Source organism: Ambystoma mexicanum, chromosome 9, assembly GCF_040938575.1.
Source record: "Ambystoma mexicanum isolate Mex_15411 chromosome 9, UKY_AmexF1_1, whole genome shotgun sequence".
In the NCBI taxonomy this organism is placed as follows: Eukaryota; Metazoa; Chordata; class Amphibia; order Caudata; family Ambystomatidae; genus Ambystoma; species Ambystoma mexicanum.
Window position 1 is genome coordinate 462373239 of NC_090931.1, and position 21682 is coordinate 462394920.

Sequence of the window (21682 nt, forward strand, 5' to 3'; positions counted from 1 at the left end):
CTGCAGAGTGTGCCTAGGATGGCAGCACTTTAGTTGATTAATATGGAACCACTTGTCTTCCCCTTCTGCCAAACTGCCTTTGGGGATTCAGATTTTGTAGGCGACTGGTGAGATTTTGTCTACAATTTCAAAAAGGACCCCTCCAGGTAGGCAAACATTTTCGCTGTTTGGCCTGGTTCCTTTGGAAATTGTAAGTAGACCCAGTCTCCTAAATTGTATTCCTTTCTGGTAGTCATTAAGTCATAGTGGGTCTTCATGCTGTCTGCAGATCTCTCTAGATTTCACTGAGCATAGGCAAAAGCATGTTGAAGGTGTTTTCTTAGATTTTCAACATACTCATGAGTTGTGGAGGCATTGATCAATGTCTGCTTCTGGGTTCTGTAGAGCAGATGCTGGGGAAGAACCATCCTGCGTCCAGTCATCAGCTCAAAAGGTGACATTTTAGTTGCAGATGAAGGGGTAGATCTGATGGCCATTAGGACAAGAGGTAATTGAATATCCCAACTTGGCCCAGAATCTGCCACAAACTTTTTTAATATGCTCACAATGGTTTTGTTGTATCTCTCCACTGCACCACTAGAGGCTAGCCGGAAAGCAATGTGTAGCTTTCTTTTAACCCCAAGTATCTCCCACATCTTTGTCATTACTTTGCTGGTGATGGCGAAATGGCTACCTCTGTCTGACTCGATCCTTTGGGGTAGTCCAAAACGCGAAAAGATGTGGTTGATCATCAGGGCAGCTGCTGTTTCTGCCTTGCAGTTTGGGGCCGGGAGACATTCCACCCATTTAGTAAACAAGCATGTCACGGTCAACATGTACTTGTTCCCCCTAGAGGAGCGAATCACGGGCCCGATAAAGTCGACTTGCAAATCTGACCATGGCAGTGTCATCCCCCTCTTTTGGAGAGGCGCATGGTGTGTGAGGGATGTTGGCTGAAATTGTGCACACACAAGACACCCCTTCAATTATTGGTCGAGGTCCTGCCCCATGTGTGGCCAGTATGCAACCTCTCTTAAGATTTCAAGTGTTGTATGAAACACCCTATGAGCAGCTGTGGCCGCATCATGGGCATGACTTAATATCAGGCTTCAGAATGAGGTAGGGACCACCCACTGATCATGGCCAGCTAGGGATCTCCTCACCAACAAACCATCTTGGATTCGGAACATTTTGGACATTTCATCAACACTCTGAGGTCCTCTTTCCCTATGTAATAGGTACCCGTCAGGGGAAAGTTCTCAGGGTCCTCAATGTGTTGATAAAACTTACCAATTATTGGATCCCCTTTTTGAGCCGTAATCAAATCAGCATCTGGGGTCTCCTTAATCCATTGTGCAGTTGAGAGTTCATTGTGAGCATTTGTCTGGGACCTAGTGATAGCAGTGACCTGGATTTCCCCCAACAGTGACTCGATCTCAATTATATCCCCTTGGATGGCTCCGGTTTTGGCCAGCTGATCAGCTAAGTCATTTCCAGTTTTGTCTGGTCCCTCTACTTTGGAATGACCCTTGATCTTTTTTCAGTAGATGGTCATCCCATTCGAGGTGACCAGATCATCAATATTTTGAATTAACTTCCCATGTTTCAAGGGTTTGTTATTAGCACATAACATGCCTCTGGTTTTCCAGTTAACGAGGTGCTCCACAAACCCGTTCCGTACATAATCCGAATTTGTGATTATGACCAGTTTGTGGAGTTGATGTTGGACAGCAGTGAGGATGGCTTGATGCACAGCCATGAATTCTGCCACTTGACTACTTCAGGGACCAATGTTGTACTCTGCGGAGGGTTCTGGGGACGCATTCACCCATGCATTCCCTACGCCGGCCACAAGTTCTTTTTCCTCGTTGTTGTCAACATGGTAAGAGCATCCATCCACATAGACAGTGGACATTCCCTCACAATTGTATTCTTCAAAGACTTTGTGCGGGGAATTGAGGTATGCCTCCATGTTGTCCTTGATTTTTAGACTCTCGTCCTCGAGACAGTTTTCTCTGGCACAATCATGCAAGTCAGCCAGACCTTGCTCGAGGGGACTCTTCTTGTTTTGTCCATATCTGACCTCCACAGGGAAGCCTTGCATTGACAGAATCCATGAAGTAATTCAGGAATTACTCACATTTCCGGCCCAGATTCTGTCACTTTGGAGATATTGCAGAGGCTTGTGTGGAGTCTCCACTATGATGTGTTCCCCCTGGATAAACGGGCAGTAATTCTTCAATGCCCACACCGTTGCCAGGAGTGCATTCTCACAATCGTTTAATTTTTCCTCCACAGAGGATAAAGTTTTACATGCATAGGAGATTACTTTATTGACCTTGTCATGCTTTTGGTATAATACTCCAGTCAAGCATGTGTTAGAAAACCCTGTCTCCAAGAAGAACTCCTTGTTTCTGACAGGGTAAGCTAGGCAAGGCGCTTGTGAGAATCTTCTTTTGAGTTGTCTTACTGCCTCGGCTTGTTCTGGACCCCATTCCCACTTGACCCCCCCCTTCAAAAGATGAATCAGGGGTCTGGTGATCTCTGCATAGCCCTCAATGAACGTCCTACTATAATTAGTCAGTCCAAGGAGGCTCCTTAGTTCCCGCAGAGTTGTGTGGTCTTTCAATTTCTGGAGTGCTTCCACTTTCTTTTCCTGGGGACAGAGACCCTGAGGAGTAATCTCATGCCCCAAGAAATTTACAAGGGTTCTACACCACTGTGCCTTTTGGAAGGAAAGTTTTGCTCCGCCAGCACTCAACTGTGTCAGAACATAACAGATCTCCGCTATGTGCTCCTCCACAGTTGAGCATTTGATGAGTAAATCATCTACATAGGCCAGGTTACCCCTTTCAGCCAGGTCGGGCATGGCCTTATGTAGGAAAATGTTGAATTCATTGCCGGAGTTGATGTATCCGAAGGGAGTCCGGGTCCATGTGTACTGCTGGCCCCCAAAGATAAAAGCCAGCTTGTATTGGTCCTCCCTACTGACAGGTACAGTCCAGTATCCATTGGTCAGGTCTACTGCAATTAATATCTGTGACCCCTGGATCTGGGCCAGCTCTTAGTCAATGTAGGGAAGAGGCCATCGGGAAGTATGGACCCGTTTGTTAAGCTCCCTAAGGTCGGCGCAGAGTCTCCACTGGCCGTTTGGCTTCAATATCCCCAGCACCGGATTATTGAAGGTGCTGTGAACTGGACGGATTATCCCACGGGACTCAAGGTTCTTAATTATTTCAGTAAGGGACTGCATTGATGCGAGAGGCAAGCAATATTGCTTCACAAGCACTGGAGTCATGCCAGGGTCCGTGGGAATTGTTGTGTGGATGTCGGTGCGGCCACAGTCATATGAGTCCACCGCAAAGAGATCTTGAAAATCCAAGAAAATTTGTTTCAACTTTTGATTCTGCTCCGGAGTCTCACAGACATCAGCTTGGTTGACTCTCTCTTCAACCATCTGCCTGAAGCCTGGAAAGACGTCTGGTTTTGCTATCTCGGCGGCCTCCTCCATCTGGGTGGAGAAGTCCCTGGTCAGAGTGCTGATTTGGACTGGTGGCTTCAGGTGGGAAAGGCAGCCCTCATGAACCTGGAAAATCACCTCATCCTTTCTGAAGTCAGAGGTCACATCTTCCTTACCATACAGGCAGGAAGTGTAAACCAGGAAGATTCCCCCATGCCGGGTAAAGATCCTGCCTGGTGCTGTGTTGTCATCACTGTCACTGTCAAAACAGTCCTTGGGGATTGGTCCTAACAGTTCATTTCTTAAATCAATGGAAAAATGTAGGTCATCAACCGCCATTCCAATAATGGTGCCTGCGGCTAGAGTGATACTCTTTAAGTCGCTGTTATCCACCTCTATTGGAATGGTGTCATGTTCTAATTTGACTAGTGGTGTTGGGTTTACCCCAACCCTTGCTGTTGGAGAGAAGCATTTAGATGAATATAAGCATCAGGGTTTTTCAATTTCTGTCCTTTTTTAACTTTCACTTCCAGGAAGAATTGTCAGGTCCTTTCTGGGATGGTGACTTCCTCTCCAATCTGAATTTCAACTGCATAAGGCAGCAGTTAAGCTGACCTAAATGCTTTCTCTGGATCATCAAAGCCCATGGGATTATCCGCTAATCGGGTCCAAGCTTTGAAGTTTATTAGGTCCAAACTAATGGCAAAGTGATTGAGAATGTCACTGCCTAAGTAAAAGGCGGCAGTGACGTCTCGCACGACCCAACAATTATGAACTATGCTCTCGTTGCCTATGGAGATTTTGAGCATACACCTGCTTGGCAGGAGATGTTTGGAATTGGGTGTTTCCAGATCCATTTCCCATTTGTCTATCTGTTTGAATGTAGGAATGGCTGAATCTTTTGGGAGTTGGCGGAACATGGCTTCGCTGATGAAGCTCTTACTGTTGTTTACACACACTCGGGCGAGAACAGAGTCCTTCACTTCATTTAACTGAACAGGGATGAACAACTGCTCTCCAATATGAGCTGATTTCACATCTTTCTGGACTATAGGAGTGGGAATGTCTGATTGTGGATTGGTAAAGAATTTCAGAGTGTTTCCTTCCAGTGTGGAATGTCACCCTAAACTGGAAGGAAGGGTGATTTTCAGAAATAGAGAGGACCCCCATCACCAGTTTGTTGTCCTACTGCTATTACTGTCACGTCTGGAATTTGGTTGTTCTGGAAGTGAAATTCTACTTGGTCAGATTTGTGTTCAACCATGTGGCATGTGCCGTTTAAACTAACATGGTTGACACTCTGTTTTAACTTTATCGGTCGGCTAGTCTGGGTCCAGAGGACCTTGTTTACACAGTCTATTAGGGGTGATAACCTTCGCAGGAGGTCATTCCCTAGTAAACAAGGGGTGCCCTCTGGAGTCACAACTATGACCGGGTGCTTCACCTTGTGTTGCCCAATTTTAATGTCCAAATTTGCAGTCCCCTCGATGGGAATTTCCTTCCCGTCAAAGTTCTGAAGTTGTCCAGGGAGAGAGGTGAGAGGAATTCGATCATTCTCCCCCCTTCCTGAATTCAGTTCATCAAAGGCCTTTTTGGACAGAAGGGTAGCTTGGGATCCCGTGTCCACCAGTGCCAAAATTGGACCCTGCCCCTGTACTTGTACCGGGGCATAATATCTTCCCTCCTTCTCCGCAAGGGGGCACAGGTAATGTACATTTTTGGGGACACTGGTGGGTTAGTTTTTTAGTTTTGGACATTGAGAGAGAAGAGATTTGGGCAGAATCCTGTGGAGAGTCTTGGGAATCTGCAAGAAAAAGGTGGCAACTAGAGATGGGAGAAGTTTGGAGTTCCCCTGGTTCCGGTTCTGGGCCGCCCTCCCTTTTTGGAGGCAGTCACCAGGATGGGTTTGAACCAGGGGATTTTTCTGCTGTTGGTTCTGGGGTTGGATGATGGGCAGCGCTAACTCAGACCCCACATCTACCCAGTCTGGATTTGAATCCTTTGGGACCCATTTTTCTTTGGGAGGAGTTCCCCCATCTCTGAAGGAGAGGATCCTTTTCCCAGAACCCTCTGAGGATCACTCTCCTTCAAATTGGAAGATATGTACCTCCTCCTCAAAATGGGTCTGTTTGGGTCCTTTGTTTCTCTTCCCCCTCTCTTCTCCTTGGGTGGCAGACTTTCAGGGGCAGGAGATTTTGTTTCCGGTTCCTGGGTTTCCAGGGGCTCTTTACAAGTGGGGAAGGAAGCTTCCTCCAAGGCTTTACACCCCCTTTCCCCTTGTACCTCCTCCCTGGGAACCAGTGGGTTGTCAGGGTGCTGCCCCCGTCATTGTTCTGGAGCACCAGGTCCGGAGTTTGAGGCATTCTGCACCGCATGCTCATCTGAGGGTTCTGCTGAGCCCTCAGCATGTGGCCCAGATCCTGTGCCATGTTTTGGACCTGGCGCTCTAGCTGTGACACCTGCTCAGGCTGATACGGGGTTCTCATTTCTCCCCTGGGCTGATCCCGGGAAGGGTAGCTATCCCTTCTATGGTATACCCCGGGTTAGGAAGATTTGGGTACCCCTCCACCCTTGGCCTCCCCTCTCCCGGATTAGGTTGTCTGGGCTCAGGAAAGTGGGGAAAGAAGGATGGATTGTTCTGGGGTTGGAAGTTCTGTGGGCACCTGCGGAAAAGTTCTGCCCAGGATTTGGGGAATTTCTGCCCTCCTGGGGGAAGTGAGGATGGAAGTTCCCTGGGTTAGGGGCTGCTTGGTTGGATCCCCCCCGTGGGCTGGAGGAGTCCACACATAACCCAGGATGGGTCTGTTCCCCTTGTAGCGGGGACTTACATAGTCAGGGGAGTGAGGGATCCCATTTGTGGGACTACCTCCTTGGCTCCCTGTCTGTGACTGGCCCGAGGGCCTTCTGGGCTTGGAATTATTCTGCTGTGCAGGTGGGTTTTTAGGCCCCCCATCTCCAAATCCAAAATGGGGGTGACCTTTACCTCTGCCACCTTAGCAGCAGCAGGCGTGTTGGTTGGTTTGGGGCTTTTCTGAGCATTCTTGTTTTGTATGGGCTTTTGCACCTCATAGAATCGGGTGGCCTGTTCAATGACCCAGTCTAATGATCTTTTCTCATGAAAATCTCTCACTAGCTGGGTCATGATGTATTTTGGTAGAGCATGGAAAAAAGTATCAACAAATTCTTTGCTGTCCGTGCGCAGCCTTCCATTAGTCTGTGCAAAGGCACGCTTTAACTCCTGCACAAATTCTTGTGGTGCCTGATCCTCCCCACATTGCAAGTTGTAGGCTGCCTTGCAAGCCTCTTGGGGATTTCTGTGAACAGAAAAATTCTTCAAGATGGCCGCCCTATAGGTGGACCATCTAGAATGATTTTGGTCCTCCAGCCCCGCAAAGAAACTGGAGTATTCTGGTGAGAATGTCCATTTCACATACTGATTGCAGCTACTACTGTCTTTTAAATGGAAACGCTCCCTGCTGCCATGCAAGAATCTGAGCTTTCTGTTCCTCAATTAAAGCCTTACTAGTCTCTATCAGTGTCTCTTGCATGGCGACCTGCCTGTGGAGCTTGTCATTATTCTTACAGAGAGCCTCATTTTCTCTCTGTGCTTCCTGGGTTGCTTTTGAGTACTGGGTCAGTCTTTGCTGCAGGAGGGTTACCTCCTGAGTCCTGTCCATACTGACCTGTTCCTTCCTTGCCAGAGCATCTTCCACCCTCCTGGTGTGCTCTAACAATCTATCATGCTCTTTTTGGAGGTCACACAGTCCCTGGAGGGCCAGGTGATTTTCTTCCAGTTTCCCTTTTAAGTGACAGACTTCCTGGCCTAAGGAGTCCCTTTCCTGCGCAAGAGCCTGACTCTGTGCCGCCAGGTCGTCCCTCTGTCTTTGAAGGGCACCAGCCTTCTGGCGCTCTTCATCAAACTCTGCCTGGGTGTCCAGGTCTTTCAGAATTAATTTGTTGCTCTCTGCCTTCTCTCTATCTAGGTGGCTTTGCAGGGTGACTACCTGATCTGTGCATGCCCTGTTGAAGTCCAGTTGTTGCTCCAGCCTTTTCTGGCTCTGCAGTAGAGAGTCCCCACTTTCTTGGTACTCCTTCTGCAAGGCCAGAATTCTGGTATACTTGTCTGCCTTTTCCTGCTGCAGGATACCCATATCCTCTTTTATTTTCAGTATATACTGCCTGCTTTCATTTTCTGACTCCTGGCTCCACTGCATCCTCTGCTCAGAAGAGTCCAGATCAGATTGGGCCTTTCTAATGCCATCAGTTGCCTACTTGCCAGATCTTGGCCTTCAGCATATTTATCTTGTATGGCTCCCATAGATAAATATAGATATGCTGTGTTCAGAGAGGGGAGGAAGTTACTGACTGGCCCATAGGTTAGTACTCACCCTCCCGAGCTTGTAAGACAAAATAGCTGCACCACGTGAGGACAGGGGGTGCAGGATTCATATACTCCAGCACAACTCAATAATGAGGACTCAGTAAGTTGGCAAAGAGAAGTCTGTTTAATGGCAAGTACATCAAACAGGGAAAACAAATGGAAATGAGCAGCATTGCGATCACATCTCTTGCCCAGACTTCCCCGAACTTCAGTTGAACAGCCACTTTTATGCATAAAACTCGTCATCATTGACGTCTAACTTTACAAAAATCATCATGCAATATAATTGGTTAGGAAAGGTAACTTAAGTATAGGTGCTATATCTGTATACGGTAACAGAGCATGTGGACTGGATAACTCTTATCGGGTGGGCGTCTATGTCCAACCCTCTACATTACTCATGATTGACGTCACTGCAAGTAGGACGTCTCATTGGTTCTACTGGCTATAGGACCCTAGATTACTTGGTCTATTGTGATTGGGTGGGTTACACCCCTAGACATACATCCTCATTTTAATTAGCAGCATGCAGAATGGAAACCCAGGTGCCTGGTGTCCCAAGTTTCACCCTGCCTCCGTTCCATCAATCAGTATCTTAGGGCTATGTGTCAATTAGTTGGCTGGGTATGGCCTCGGGACTGTATCAGTAGAAGTTATGGCATCCTCGGGTTCTGGATGACATCAGGCGGTGGTACTTCTTCGCGCCTGGCAGGTCACGTGTCTGTTCACAATGAATCTACTTCAGTTTCCAGCTTTTATTGTATTTAATTCTGCTTCAGCTCTGCCACCTGCCTGGGCCACTCTTATCTTGACCTTCACGGGCGAGCTGGTATGCTCAGGAGCCTGATTCTTGTGAGTTGATGCTCTCCTCTCCTTCTCTGCTTTACCTCGATTTCCCAGGCATTAGCCGCTCTTTGTTGAGTTTCGATTCTGCTCCTTCTCTTGCCTTTGGCTGGGTTTCGAAAACTTGGCCTGTCAGGACTCTGGCCGCCTGGGTACATTTCTGCTTTTACAAAATGGAGTCGCACTTGTATAATGTGCTTCTTGTGGTATATATATAGTCGTTGCATGCCGCTTCTATTATTCTACTAAGCATTTCAAGCAGTATCGGTTTCTTAGCATCTTGCGTTTCAAGCCTATTTACACACGTTTAACAGGACGGTTGCTTCCATCTTGTCTCTTAGCACTGTTTTCCTTACGTTTTAACATTGTCTCTTCTCTGTGTCAATTACATTTTATTTTCGTAGCTAGCTACTCGCACTGGCATGCTTTTCTTCGATAGCCACTTTTGTTCATTTGCAAGTCTGTTCAGGCACTTATGTCATTTCTACTGGCCTTCCATTAAGGCTTAAGGGGTCTCTTCGTGGACCGCATGAAGGTACTCCTCATTTCGTATCAGCGGCTGGTATGGCTGTCTGATAGGGTACCGCGCTGCCCAGGGTTGTCTAGTTATGGGCACTTCAACAGGCACGGATCTCGTAATGTATACTGGGCAGAGTCCCAGTGCAGGTCTCTGTTGGTTCATTTGTTCTTCATACGTCACGCCCCTTGGCAGGTACCTTCCTGGCAGATCAAACTGAGGGGCAGGGGTGCAGGTCATGTCTCAGACCTCCTCTACAGCCGCTATCTTGCCAATCTTATTTTGCTCATCCTTGGCCTTAGAGGCCATATATAGTTCACTCAGGGCCACATGTAAGGGACCCTGATCTCTCCAGGTATCTAACCCTGTTGCAGTGATCTGTTGTGTGATTGCCTGCAACCACACATTCTGATCCTGCTCAGTCCACTCACCTCTCACAAATAACTTATGTAAAAGGTGTTCTCTAGCTATCTTGATGTCTACCAATGTCGCCATTTTGGAAATATTAATTTCCTTCCTGACTTACAAAAGGTTTTTATTTTATCTTTGCAAAACAGACCATTTCCTTAGAGCTTTCCCTTTTGAGGGGTGCTTTCCAATGTAACACAGCGTGGTAGCCCAACATGATTTATGTATCCTGTCAGTTAGCACACTGTATTAAGCTGCACAAGTGATAGATCTAATCCAAAAATCCCGGACACGAGCCCCCAATCTGTAAGTGATTTCAATCCAGCACTCCCACTAAGTCAATGCCTATTATGGGATGCCCAATTGAAACCCTTATTTATATATTTTTATGTCAAAAGTTCTTTTAATTCTGGATGATGTACCCTTATATAACGCCCCTCTCTTTGAATCCCCCGGTCTCACTGAACTAAGAAATAGGTTTGTTTTGCAAATTAAAAGATTTATTTGAAGAATGGAACAATATATAGATTACACTTTTATGAATATGAATGATATCTGAATATCACACTTATGAATATGAACAATGATCAGCACTGGCTGATATTACAATATCAACAATCTCTTTAATCAATTAGGAGTAGGAATAGGAAGAATAATGTAGCAGAGAATAACTTTGTGTGGGTTCAGGGAATGCAGTGATATGAAAGAATGCAACACAGAAATAAACTTGATATGAATTTAACCAAAGACAATGGGCCTCATTCCGAGTACGGCGCTAACCAATGGCGCTATTAACGCCTTGGTTGACGCCGTACCCGGACCGGCAGCGCCTTGGTGGATGGCGGAATTACCGCCCCATTCCAAGGTTGGCGGGGCGGTAATTCCCCATTCACCAAGGCTCTTCCCCATTCCCAAATGAGCCCCCATAGGGCTCAATGGGAATGGGGAAGGTGCAAATAACGGTGACCGTTCATTACGGTCACCGTTATTGGCTTGGAGGCCCCTTTGCGCCCTCGACTTTAACACCTGCTCAAAGCAGGCGTTAAGGGCCAGGGCGCAAAGGGAACTCGGAGTATGGTGGTAAGGGATTACCGCCACCGGTCTCGTTACCGGTGGCCGCTATCCCTTATCGCCATTCTCGGAATGAGGCCCAATGTGATCACTCTTTCCCTCTGTTACTACTCACTACCCCCAATATGCAATATGAAGATATGGAATGGGGGCACACAGGTTTCAGGAATAACCAATCAACAATTGCTTTTTCAACCCGATTCCCCCCCAGCAAGCTTAGAGAGAACAGTAATGATTTTAAAACAGGCCAATTGCTTTTGGATATGGTTTGAATTGGATGGGAAAAATGCTAAAATGATTTTAATTCGCTAAATGAGATTCAGAACTAGTGAGAGTTGCTTTGGATTGGTTCAGATCAACATTAGCAATGATTGTTGAATGGTTAGCAGATGGAAAACGAAATTCAGAAGTTGAAAACAAGAAATAGCTGTTTTTAGAGGTGGTGAAATTGAGCCAAATGCAAATTTGCGGCAACTTTTACGCGTGTGGGAAACGCGATTACGGAAAAACTATAAGGGATTGGAATGTTCATTTGAAAGCTTGTTTCTAGCACATACGGTTCAAAAGTTACAGAGGTTTTAGTGAAGGTAGATTTTTCTCAAAAGAAGTCAAGATTTCAAATAGATTGCGCTTTGAATTACAAACAGGTTGGCTTACAATAACAATTATCACAGGATTAGATGGATGAGAAAGGATTCAGGATGACACAAAAGAGATTCTACAATGCAGTCTGGATATGTTGGAATGGGTTGGATGGATTACTTTAAACTAAGAGATGACTATGGACAGTTCTATGCTAAATACTCACAACTCTGGTTTAAAATGGACCCGTCAAAGATCTGGTCAAAGGTTTGGACTGGACTTCGCTCGCCACCGGAAAGGTCTCAGGCGCTTGGTTCTGCTCTCAGTACTGTGGTCTCTGAGCGGCCTCTTGGACTGGATCTGATGGGTTCTGGGTTACAGCTCTGCTGGACTGATCTGGATCTTGGGTTCTAGCAAAGGTTGTTGGCCAGAAGCAGCAAACAGCTCAGCCAGGCTGTTGAATGGATTAGGTTAGGCCCCGTGGAAGTTAGGGGTTAAATCAGGTTTGCAAGATTTTTAAAGGCCTGCTGAAAAGGGTTCAGCTTTTTGGGTTAGGCCTCTGCTCCAGGGTTCTAGAGTCTGGTTCTAGATTCTGGATCTAGAGTCTGGTTCTGGAGTCTGGATCTTCCTGCACGGTGCTTTGCCAGTGGATCAGTTGATGAGTGGAAGTGTGTGTCTTTTTGGGTCCTCAACAGTCCCTATTTATCCATTTTCCAAAGTGGGTGGGGAGGCTGATTGTCTATGCCCAACCCTCTAAGGATCTGATAGGTCAGAGACTTCCCTGCCCCCTTATTTGAGAAAGGAAAAGTGTGTCATGAGGTGTCATCATGTGTCAGAGTGATGCTGCCATTTACAATCTAGGGAAGAACCTCCCCTTTGCTGTTACCCAGAAAATCTATTTTTCCCAAAAAACATATTTTCAATATGCACAACTTGTTTATAATACATATACACATCACAGATTGCCTAAGGTACGTTTCTGTCAAAATCTTATCTTCCTACGAGTTTTGGTTCATAAATGACAAGTTTTCATGCTTTTGGTTGGTTACACATTTTCGGATCTGTACAATTTTTTATACATACATGCACATACCCTCTGGGCATATTTCTGTAATTTTTCATGTTCCTAGCACAATAAGAATAGCTACAATATTAAACATTTTGTGGTTCAGTCTCTGAATGGCGCACAGATTCCAGATTAGTTTTAAACTGTGAGTGAATTTTTCATTTTAATAATCTCTAAATTCCATATTTTTGTCAGTTCGGTACCATATTTTATAAGTCTTTTCCTTAAACATATATAAAGTCCAATTTCAAATCCACATTTTCAGTCTGGCCCGCCTCGAAAGCTTGGCTGAGTCATAGAGTCACATGGCATGCCTTCCTGCCAGGGCAGTTGTTGTCAGTCACACCTGAATTAGCATTTCCATTCAGTTCAAGGACTCAATTGTCTCTTTCCCAGAGCCACATGCCGGAGTGCCCGCCATTTCCTTTCACACTTGCCTGTCAGATACTCAGCAGAGCACAGGAGAAAAGATTCCTTTATTTAGGGATAAGGTGTGGAATGTGTTTAAAGCTCAGTGTGGGAGACCTCTTGGAAGTTTAGCTGAATCAGGTTACCTTATAGTCCATTTTAACATTGTTCCTTGTGCAAAATTACAGTTACAAATTTAAAATAAGCAAACATATCTTCAATTCCAGTCTTTTTCAACATGAAAATCAATGTGTGGCACCCTATATCGCATTTGATGGAAATCCCTTCTTCTATTCAGTTTTTGAGACACAAGTTTCTCCTGTCAGAAATCGCCAGCATCTGACAGAGGCGAGTAACGGTATTGCACCCATTTTTGACAGATTTCTTTCCAGCAACCATCTTCAAAAGTGGACTTTGTTCAGATGACATATACTTCTGCTGACATTATATTTATGTGGATTCCTGAAGTAGAATGATGTTCAACACCCAACAGGAGGTTGGATCTTTTGGGTGGTTTGTGAGCCATGATTTATGCAAATTTGACAACCAAGAAAAAATGGATTTTCACACATCTCTGTGTTTATTTTGCAATCAGCCTTGCTTTGTGGGCAGCCAAGTGATGGCTTTTGGCAGTGGTCTCCTGTGTTACCAATGACATAGGCAAAAGTGGATGGCAGCCTATTTTTCAGATTTTTACTGCGCATTTCTGGGTGATTTTTAGTGAGCAGCATGCTTTCCAGCAGCCATTTCTGATGTTTCTGCTGCCAGCAATGCACAGTAATGTTGCAGGGCCTGGACTAGTGGGTTGAAACATCCCACAGTAACAGGTGTGTTTAGTGTGCCTGAAGGAATGAATGAAAGGATGAGGCATTAAAAAAAGAAAAACGGGAAAAAAACATGGATAGAATTACTGGTGCTTGGTCATTGACCTGTCTGTCTCTCTCCTCTGTTCTAGAAATTAGTAACACATTTTCCTCCAAAAAGGTCTGCTGGAGTCCACCCGCTATGGATCCAGGGCAAGAGAAACAGGAGTCCCCAGGACAAGAAAAGGAGGAGTCCATAAGGCAGATAAAGGCTGGTGGACGCAGAGGAGAAAACCAGATGGTCACACAGCGGTGCACACTACGTGGGAAGAAGAAGATGGCCAAAAACTCTATTTAATTATTTAAAAATGTTTTAGTTATAACATGACTAGTTACATGGACACAGGCCACACCAGCAAATGGGCAAGTTATATTCGATCTGGGGTCAGCATCAGGCATTGTTATGGAAGATGCGCTCAGATTCATGTTAGGAAAGAGACGTTTATTGCATTAACATATTTATACTAGTGTGGTTTCCTGGATATGATTTGGAAAAAAAGTTTACATTTCACAGAGGTTAAATCCGCTCAAGTTAAACAGTGGATTCAGAGATGCAGGGACTGAGCTCAAAGAGCGGTACAAGAGATATTGGCTCTTTTGGAATGGTCAGGCAGGATCTACTCTTGCAGCATATGATGAATTTTGTGAATCCAATGGAAATGCTATTAACCAAATGTGTCTGGGAAGTTCAAAACAGAGTATCTCAGTTAATATTTTGTGTCATCTGCTATCATTCATCGAATGGTGGCATGGATAACACGAACATCACCTATGAGATGGGAAGGGAGATTTCCTTGTACATAGATATAGACCATATCAAGATTGGGTTTTTAGTGAGCATTCCATACATCACACCAGAGTTGAGATATCAAGCCAAAATGGTACATAATGTAGACTTCTGGCAGAATGAAAAATACATAAAAATTGTGACTCCTGAAATGGTGGCATTTGAAACATGGGAGACAGGTTTGTGCTTCATTCCATAATTAGATAACTGTGTAAAGTTCAAGGAGCAATATTTCCAAATGTCCAGGGAAACCATTCAAAACTGATGCAACAAATGATTTATGTGGATTGCAGGCAGATCAGAGGGTAACAGAAGGCTATGAGGTGTCACGAAGTAATCCAAAACCAGAGGTGTTATCGGATGCCAAATTAATGAAGCACAGGTTGTTTGTCAGTACGTGTGTAGTGAATGACAGTCACACACTTGAGTCACAGGTTCTTTGTTGTCAGGCATTTGCTGCAAAGTGTGTTTTTATAACAGTACCTAAGGATATTGTAGTAACAGTAGGAGGTCTAACATTGTATGTAGATAATGATTTAAGGGAAGGAAGAGTATAAACCACATTTCCTATGGATCCTCATATAGAGTTTCTCCTGAAACATAAGGATGCACACATCATTAAGTTGAATATACAAAAGGATAATATCACAGTGAGTGACCTGAGTTTGGCAAACGGAGATATAGATGCATGGTAGAAGTTGAAGTAGATGGATAAAGGTTTGATAATTGTAGGTGTGTCTATAGTGGTCACTGTAACATGGTTAGCAACACTTACAGTAAAAATGTCTGACAATGCAGCTAGACTGCCGCCATGGATAAAAAGAAAATACTTATGAAGTTGGCACATGATTTATAGCTATAGAGGTTAGTGCTTAGACGCCATGTTTGGGCCAGTGTCCTCTGCAGAAAAGGGGGGAAATGTGAGAGACCTTATGAGCTAAAGAATTTGAGGCAGTGTGTGATTTAACATTTCAACTTAACACTTAGAATTGGGGGTGAGTAGAGTGCGTTAGATTCACTTAGGTCAGGCAAATAGTACTAGAACCGCTGGTACACGAAGATAGTTAGATTCAGAAGATCAAGCGAAATTAAAAGCTGAACAGCAGTGCTGCATGAAGGAAAGATTCAGAATACGCAGATCAATGGAACATAAGTGAGACCTGCCCTGAAAGGAACATTTATTGTTCATGTAGAACTCGGGGAAAGGAAGGAAAAGGGTGAAAGTGAATTGCAACATCATTAGGAGATTGTGCTAAATAGAAATGCTGCTCAAAAATCGAAAAGATTGTGATGTAGATGTTGGAAGGTTCTGGCACATGACGTGGGCAGAGGTGACATTATGAATAAGGTTGGGAAATGGTAAAGAAAAGCTACTGAAGCCTATTGAGCGGGCGGCAATTAATCAAGAATGTTGAAGAGGGGAAAAAGAGAAAAAAGGAAAGGCGATCTCTGTAAGGAAGCGATCTTGTGAAAGGGCTTTTGGTGTAATCCTGACTTCTGCCTGGAATGGTTTCGGGACTGGTAGCTGCATGAGAGTCAGTTCTGGCTGGCAGCTGTGCAAAGAGTTTGGTAGAGACTGTGGCTGGGGAAGATCAGGGTCCGAATCAGGGGCGCTGAGGCAGATTTGGATGGTGTGTATACATAGATAAATAGATAGTATTCCTCTTGCAGGATAATTGAAAGTGTCAGATTCAAAATGAAGCAATACTTCCTTCACCTTTACGGTACCAAAAGGTTAATGAAGTAAGCTGAATTCAAAATTTTTTAGCACGAATTTGTCCCTTTGGTGAAGGTTTTTTTTGGTATAGCGAGCCATCCAAAGATAAGTATAGAAAGGAGGATCACAGAAGGCTGAAATCTAAATGATTTCATCTTGCTGTAATAACAAATGAATGCAGGGGAGGGTCGTTTAGCGTTCTTACAAATCAAATATCCTTTAAATACTGTTCCAAGTTAAATGTTGATTTGCATGTGTGCTCTATGTTTGTTGTTTTCATGTGTTAGGGCCTATGTACAAGAAGTGATGTAACAAGACTGCCTGATAAATTCTGATGATTACCTATATGAAGTGCGTAACTGATAAATGTGTAGCAGTTTTTATTGAGTCCAAAGCATGTCCCTTTGCATCCAGGAGTAAATGCAGTACTTAGTCTGATTGTGTGCAGCTGAAGCCCTGAGGTGAAATAATAATGTTCGCAAAAAGGAAGAGAAAAGATGCTTCTTCCTACATGAGAAACATCAGTTGAATAGAAGTGGCTTTAGCGGAAAGCATTAACACGATATTTGTGCACTGCCCATGTCTGGGACAGTTGGAAAGACCACTCAAGGACTGTAGAGTATGCATAGTACCAGACACAGCTCATCACACCAAGGTGCTCCTCCAACTTTATAATTTGCAATGAACTTTCTTCCAAGCACTTTCATCCCATAGAATAACGAAGTACATCAGTATACGTAATTGTAGTTTTTATTCTTGCCAAATGTCTTGTTATGCTTTACTCAATACATTAATGATGCTAGCATAAATGAAATTGGCAGATGACTGGATACACTCTGCTTTGTTATCTTACCAAACCAACTAAAATTGATCCAATATTGTCCCACCAACTGTTGTCTTTAGGCTAATGCTTTGAAAGCCAACAGGACGTGAAAATTATATATTTGCTATAAACCATAGGTTTATCCAATTTGAGAGCAGGTGTAGTCTGTAAAAAATACTCATGAAATTCAATAACTGAAATAGATTAAATAATATTGGCATAATTACTTTTTTGGTACACTTTTCTTGGTCCATATTCATGGTCTTATTCTGCACCCTAATTGTCTTTGATAGATTTTAACCATTTACTAACCCTCAATTTACTATCTTCCCAGCTGTAGAGAGGTCTGTACCCAAAATGTCTAAAAGCTTTATCTGTTTCATATGATAAGGAGGTGACTAACATATTCAGAAGAGGCGTAGTGAGGAATGGCTTCAGGTCCCAAAATGTCCCCACAAGAAACCGTATGATCCTGTGAATGTTTATGAATAGGCACATCTTCCAGTAAGGTATGTACGTGCCCAGTTGGATGGAGTCATCCTCATGCGAAAAGAGATCGAACATCAATAGACACCGCCGCTTGGCCGGGGTGTCATCATATGAATAGTACAGCTGTCCATCTAAAATGTCCGGCTTCAGTTGCAGTTGCCTAGCAGCGAGTACATGCATCCATGCCACGTTTCCTGGAAAAGATCAGAATCGGTCAGACATGCTTGTGAGATAAGATAGAAAAAGATCAGAATCAGTCAGCCATGCTTGCGAGAGAAGATGCCTACCTTATGTTCGTTCTGGTCTGGGTACGCTCAAATCTAGCACTTAGTATTGTTTTTAACATTTCATAAAGTGGTAAAATATTACATTCATGGGAATAGGTAGTATGCCAGGGCTGTACTCGGTTTCATATTATGAATCCAGTGTTGGTGTACAAGACAAGAACTAACTAAAATCCTGAACACACACAGACATAACAAATCAGACATTGGGACACATCTTTCGGTTTATTTGCAGGCTGATGATCCCCTAGAAATTGGCAGAATCCTCCTGGGGGTGGCAGATCGTAATAAGAATCCATTCAGACTACAGAAGTAGGAACATATTTTCTATGACCATGATGCTAAGATTTCATACTACACAGGTTCCTAACCTGAGACTGCTATTGCAGAGAATATATCGAACATACAAGTTGGGCGGTATTCTGGTATTCACTGGAATACCACACAACGGAAATACTGTTACAGCAACTTTGTCTTGTAGAATTACCGCTGGATTACAAGTGGTGGTGGCATAGTTAATCCCCATTTTATTTAGAGTCTCTGTGGGGCATTTTTGGTGGATTTACCTCTGCAGTAATTCTGCTGATTTTCAGCAGAAAGTGGGAGAATTTACCTCCAGCATAATGCTGGAGGTAAATCACCCACTCGACAGCCATACTTGTAGTATGGCAGTGCAGGAAAAGTGGCAGTAATTCTGTTACTGCCAATTCTTTCCTTCACCGCCATACTTGGAATGAGCTTAGATTCTCAAGCTTAAACTTGTATGCAAATGATGAACATTGACACACTGAAAAGGTGTCTTACATCATCGTGAACTTTTGAATGTAATATGTATTTACTTAATTAATAACAATACTTTCAGATTGTTTTGGGTTCAAAAGTGCTTTGTGTATTGCTGTGGTCAGCAACCATACCCTTCCTATCCAAGGTAAGCACCATGCCCATGTTTCCTGCATTCTGCCTGCAGGACAACGCAATGTAGTTTGTAAATGTTTACACAAGTGTAGGAGTGTGATATACAAATTAATATTTCTCATCTGTGAAAAGGTGCAGTGAGCACAAATTTGGTTCTACACTCTCCTGAAATGGAACCACATCTGAGAACAGGTCATTTGGTTGTGCTCCTCCTCAAAAAAAGAGTTCCCACATTATTGTGAATTTGTTTTGCTCGGGTTTTCACCCTAGGTTACCCTGGGCAATCCAGGCATGGACACCTTACATGCTGTGCCCTAGAGAGACAAAGCTTTGACTCACTGATGAGGTCCAACAAGGCCAAAACATGTGTCACAGGTTGCTTTTGGTGCTCTTGTTCAGAGGAGAATTTCTTAGTATTTTGGTGCTAGACTGTTCTTGTGGGTGGGACCAGACTGATATGCAAATGTACATTTCTACTCTGTGAAAAGGTGCAGTGAGCTAAAACGTGGTTCTAGCACCTCCTAAGTGGGAACCATCCCAGAGAACAGGTTATTTAGCCCCGCTCATTGTCAGAGGCAGGGCTCCCACATTCTTGTAAATTAATTCAGAAATGTTTTAATACTGGCCTCAGGCTATCAATGTTACAAATATTGATATGTCAACCATTCCATACCTAGTAGGTTTCCGATTGTACATCACCCATCACGATCCGGTGTACATAACTACATCAAACAATACTCCTATATAAAGGCACCTTACACTAGGATTGCTACCATTCATTGTGATGGCCAACTTGTAAGTCATTTTTGTTCAAAATGGTATCCAGATCTTCAATAAATACAAATATAAATAATGAGCCCAACTAGTAGGAGAGCTCCACCCACAAATGTATTTCCAGTGGACGTGCCATCTAAGGTAGGTTAGTAACACCAGGCCTTCTCTGACTACCATATCGTCATAAAGCATGCCTAACAGAAAATATGTGCTTTTTAACAAATGTATCTGTCCATGACTTAATTAGAGCTATCTTTCTTATTCATATGTTCATAAATTGTATATTTGCGTACTGGTTTTATGGGTCATGGACACACAATAAATGAATCTATGATGATGATGATGATGATTATATATAATATCTAGCTGTACCCATTATATGATAATAGGGTATGGCAATCTATTGCTCTCTCTCTCTCTCTCTCTGTCTCTCTCTCTCTCTCTCTCTCTCTCCCTCTCTCTCTCTCCCTCTCTCTCTCTCTCCCTCTCTCTCTCCCTCTCTCTCTCGCTCACTCTTGCTCTCTGTCTTTTTCTCTCCCTCTGCTTGTCTCTGTCTCTCTGTGGGGAAGAGTTGAGTTATCAGGTTCTCTTGAGTTAGAAACAAAACATGACAGTAGCACAACCAAAGAAAAACACATATATCTGAGAAGCTGCTATAGAGACATCCTCAAGATGGGGATCTGCCTGTTTTTGGAGTCATTGGGCCTAATTACAAGTTTACCGGTCGGGAAACAATGGTGCCAGTAAGCGTTCAGGCATTGTTTTTTCCGGACCGGCAAACTACGAGTCTGCCTGCTGGAGCCGCTGTGCCAGACAGGTCAGACCCTTCCGGACACAGAATCCACGGTAAGCAACCATCATGGAAGTACCCGCACCGTTATTAACAGTAATGGTGCTTCCATGTTCCCCATTGCCATAGAGTCCTACCGGACTCTATGGAAATGGGGAATTGCAATTTACCGACGCCTGACTTTCTGGACCGCCGGGGGTTGTAATCCCCCGGTGTTACGGGCAATCCAGGTGCCGGTAAAATGCACAAGTCTGGCAGCAACCCGCTGTTAACACCAGCAGGTTTACCGCCAGACTTCAAATGAGGCCCATTGTCATTGTGTGTGCCCTGTAGGAATGTTGTCATCACACAAAGGCCAGGGTGTCCATATGGGAGAAGGGATCACATATAAACTCTATAGGAGAGTGGTGTGGTTCTGACAAACATTGTAAGGGACCTGAGGACAAAGGCTGCAGAGTGTACAACTGTCCATATGTCCAAAGTCACTACCAACCAATCTGGCCAGCACCCAAAATTAAACATTGCCTTGGTGCTGACAGACAAGACAGGTCATTGGTTTTAATCTGAGCGTGACCCTTTCCAATACAAAATGGTGGGTATTTCAGCAAACGAAGGTCGAAAAAAAAGAAATCGTGCTTAGATTGTGAATTAACGCTTTTTAAATAAGGTACAATGATATTTCCAATGATAATGTGCAGCATGTATTGTAGTCATACTAAAAAGATTACATATCTCTTATTGAGAAAAGCATATTATCAAAACCTAGGAAAACCATTACAATTATTTTCTGATAGATTCATATTTAAGGTGAGTAACTTGTTCCTTTGGAAATGTGAACGTTTTATTGTTAATAACTTGATTTGCAGGATGGATTGGGCTGATATTTTCAAAACAAAAAGATTGTTACAGCCGCCCCAGACCAGAAATTGTGGGAAAGATTTGTTAAGAAATGAAAAAGTTATTACGAAAACTGAAAACGCTGTTTTTAGCATACTCCCATTCATTTTCCCATAAACAAAGTCAAAATGTTGTCAAGCTGAAGCACAAAAAACTGCTGAACGGAATTGCACCAAATGAGAAAACATTCAGGCACAAAGCGTTGACGCGATTTCCGGGGCAGGTTTGGGGTAAATTCGCCCAGGATTTTTACAAAAATTTGATAGGGAAGGGGGTACCCCTTACTCCCCCAAACATATCTATGTCTCCAAAGGTGTTTTGCAGCACAGAGGCTGAGAACATTTTCAGAAATGAAAAGGCAGCCATTTTTCTGCATAATTGTATTGCTAATAACTTTTGACTTGCTGGATGGGTTTGTTAAAACAAGGAAATATCGAGGCTGAGTACCACAAAAGGAAATACACCAAACACGGGGTATATATATTCACAGATCTTTGTTCTACTGTACAATTTACAAAGAACATAGATACAGATAGCTATCTGGCTCTCAACACCCCACAATGAGTACCAGCCCGTCAAAGAGAGGAGAGAGAGGTGATGGACATCTAGACATTCATGTTTTTATACA

The 21682-nt window shown here is 43.8% G+C and overlaps 1 protein-coding gene across 1 annotated transcript in view; it reads right to left on the reverse strand.

Moving 5' to 3' along the window:
- Nucleotides 1-16816: 16816 nt before the first annotated feature.
- Nucleotides 16817-21682, reverse strand: part of LOC138489657 (3 beta-hydroxysteroid dehydrogenase type 7-like) — a 271115-nt gene continuing 266249 nt past the window's right edge. The window contains exon 7 of the mRNA XM_069617326.1: nt 16817-17588. Coding sequence (XP_069473427.1) covers nt 17182-17588 — 407 coding nt within the window. The 3' untranslated portion in view covers nt 16817-17181. The remainder of the gene's footprint in view (nt 17589-21682) is intronic.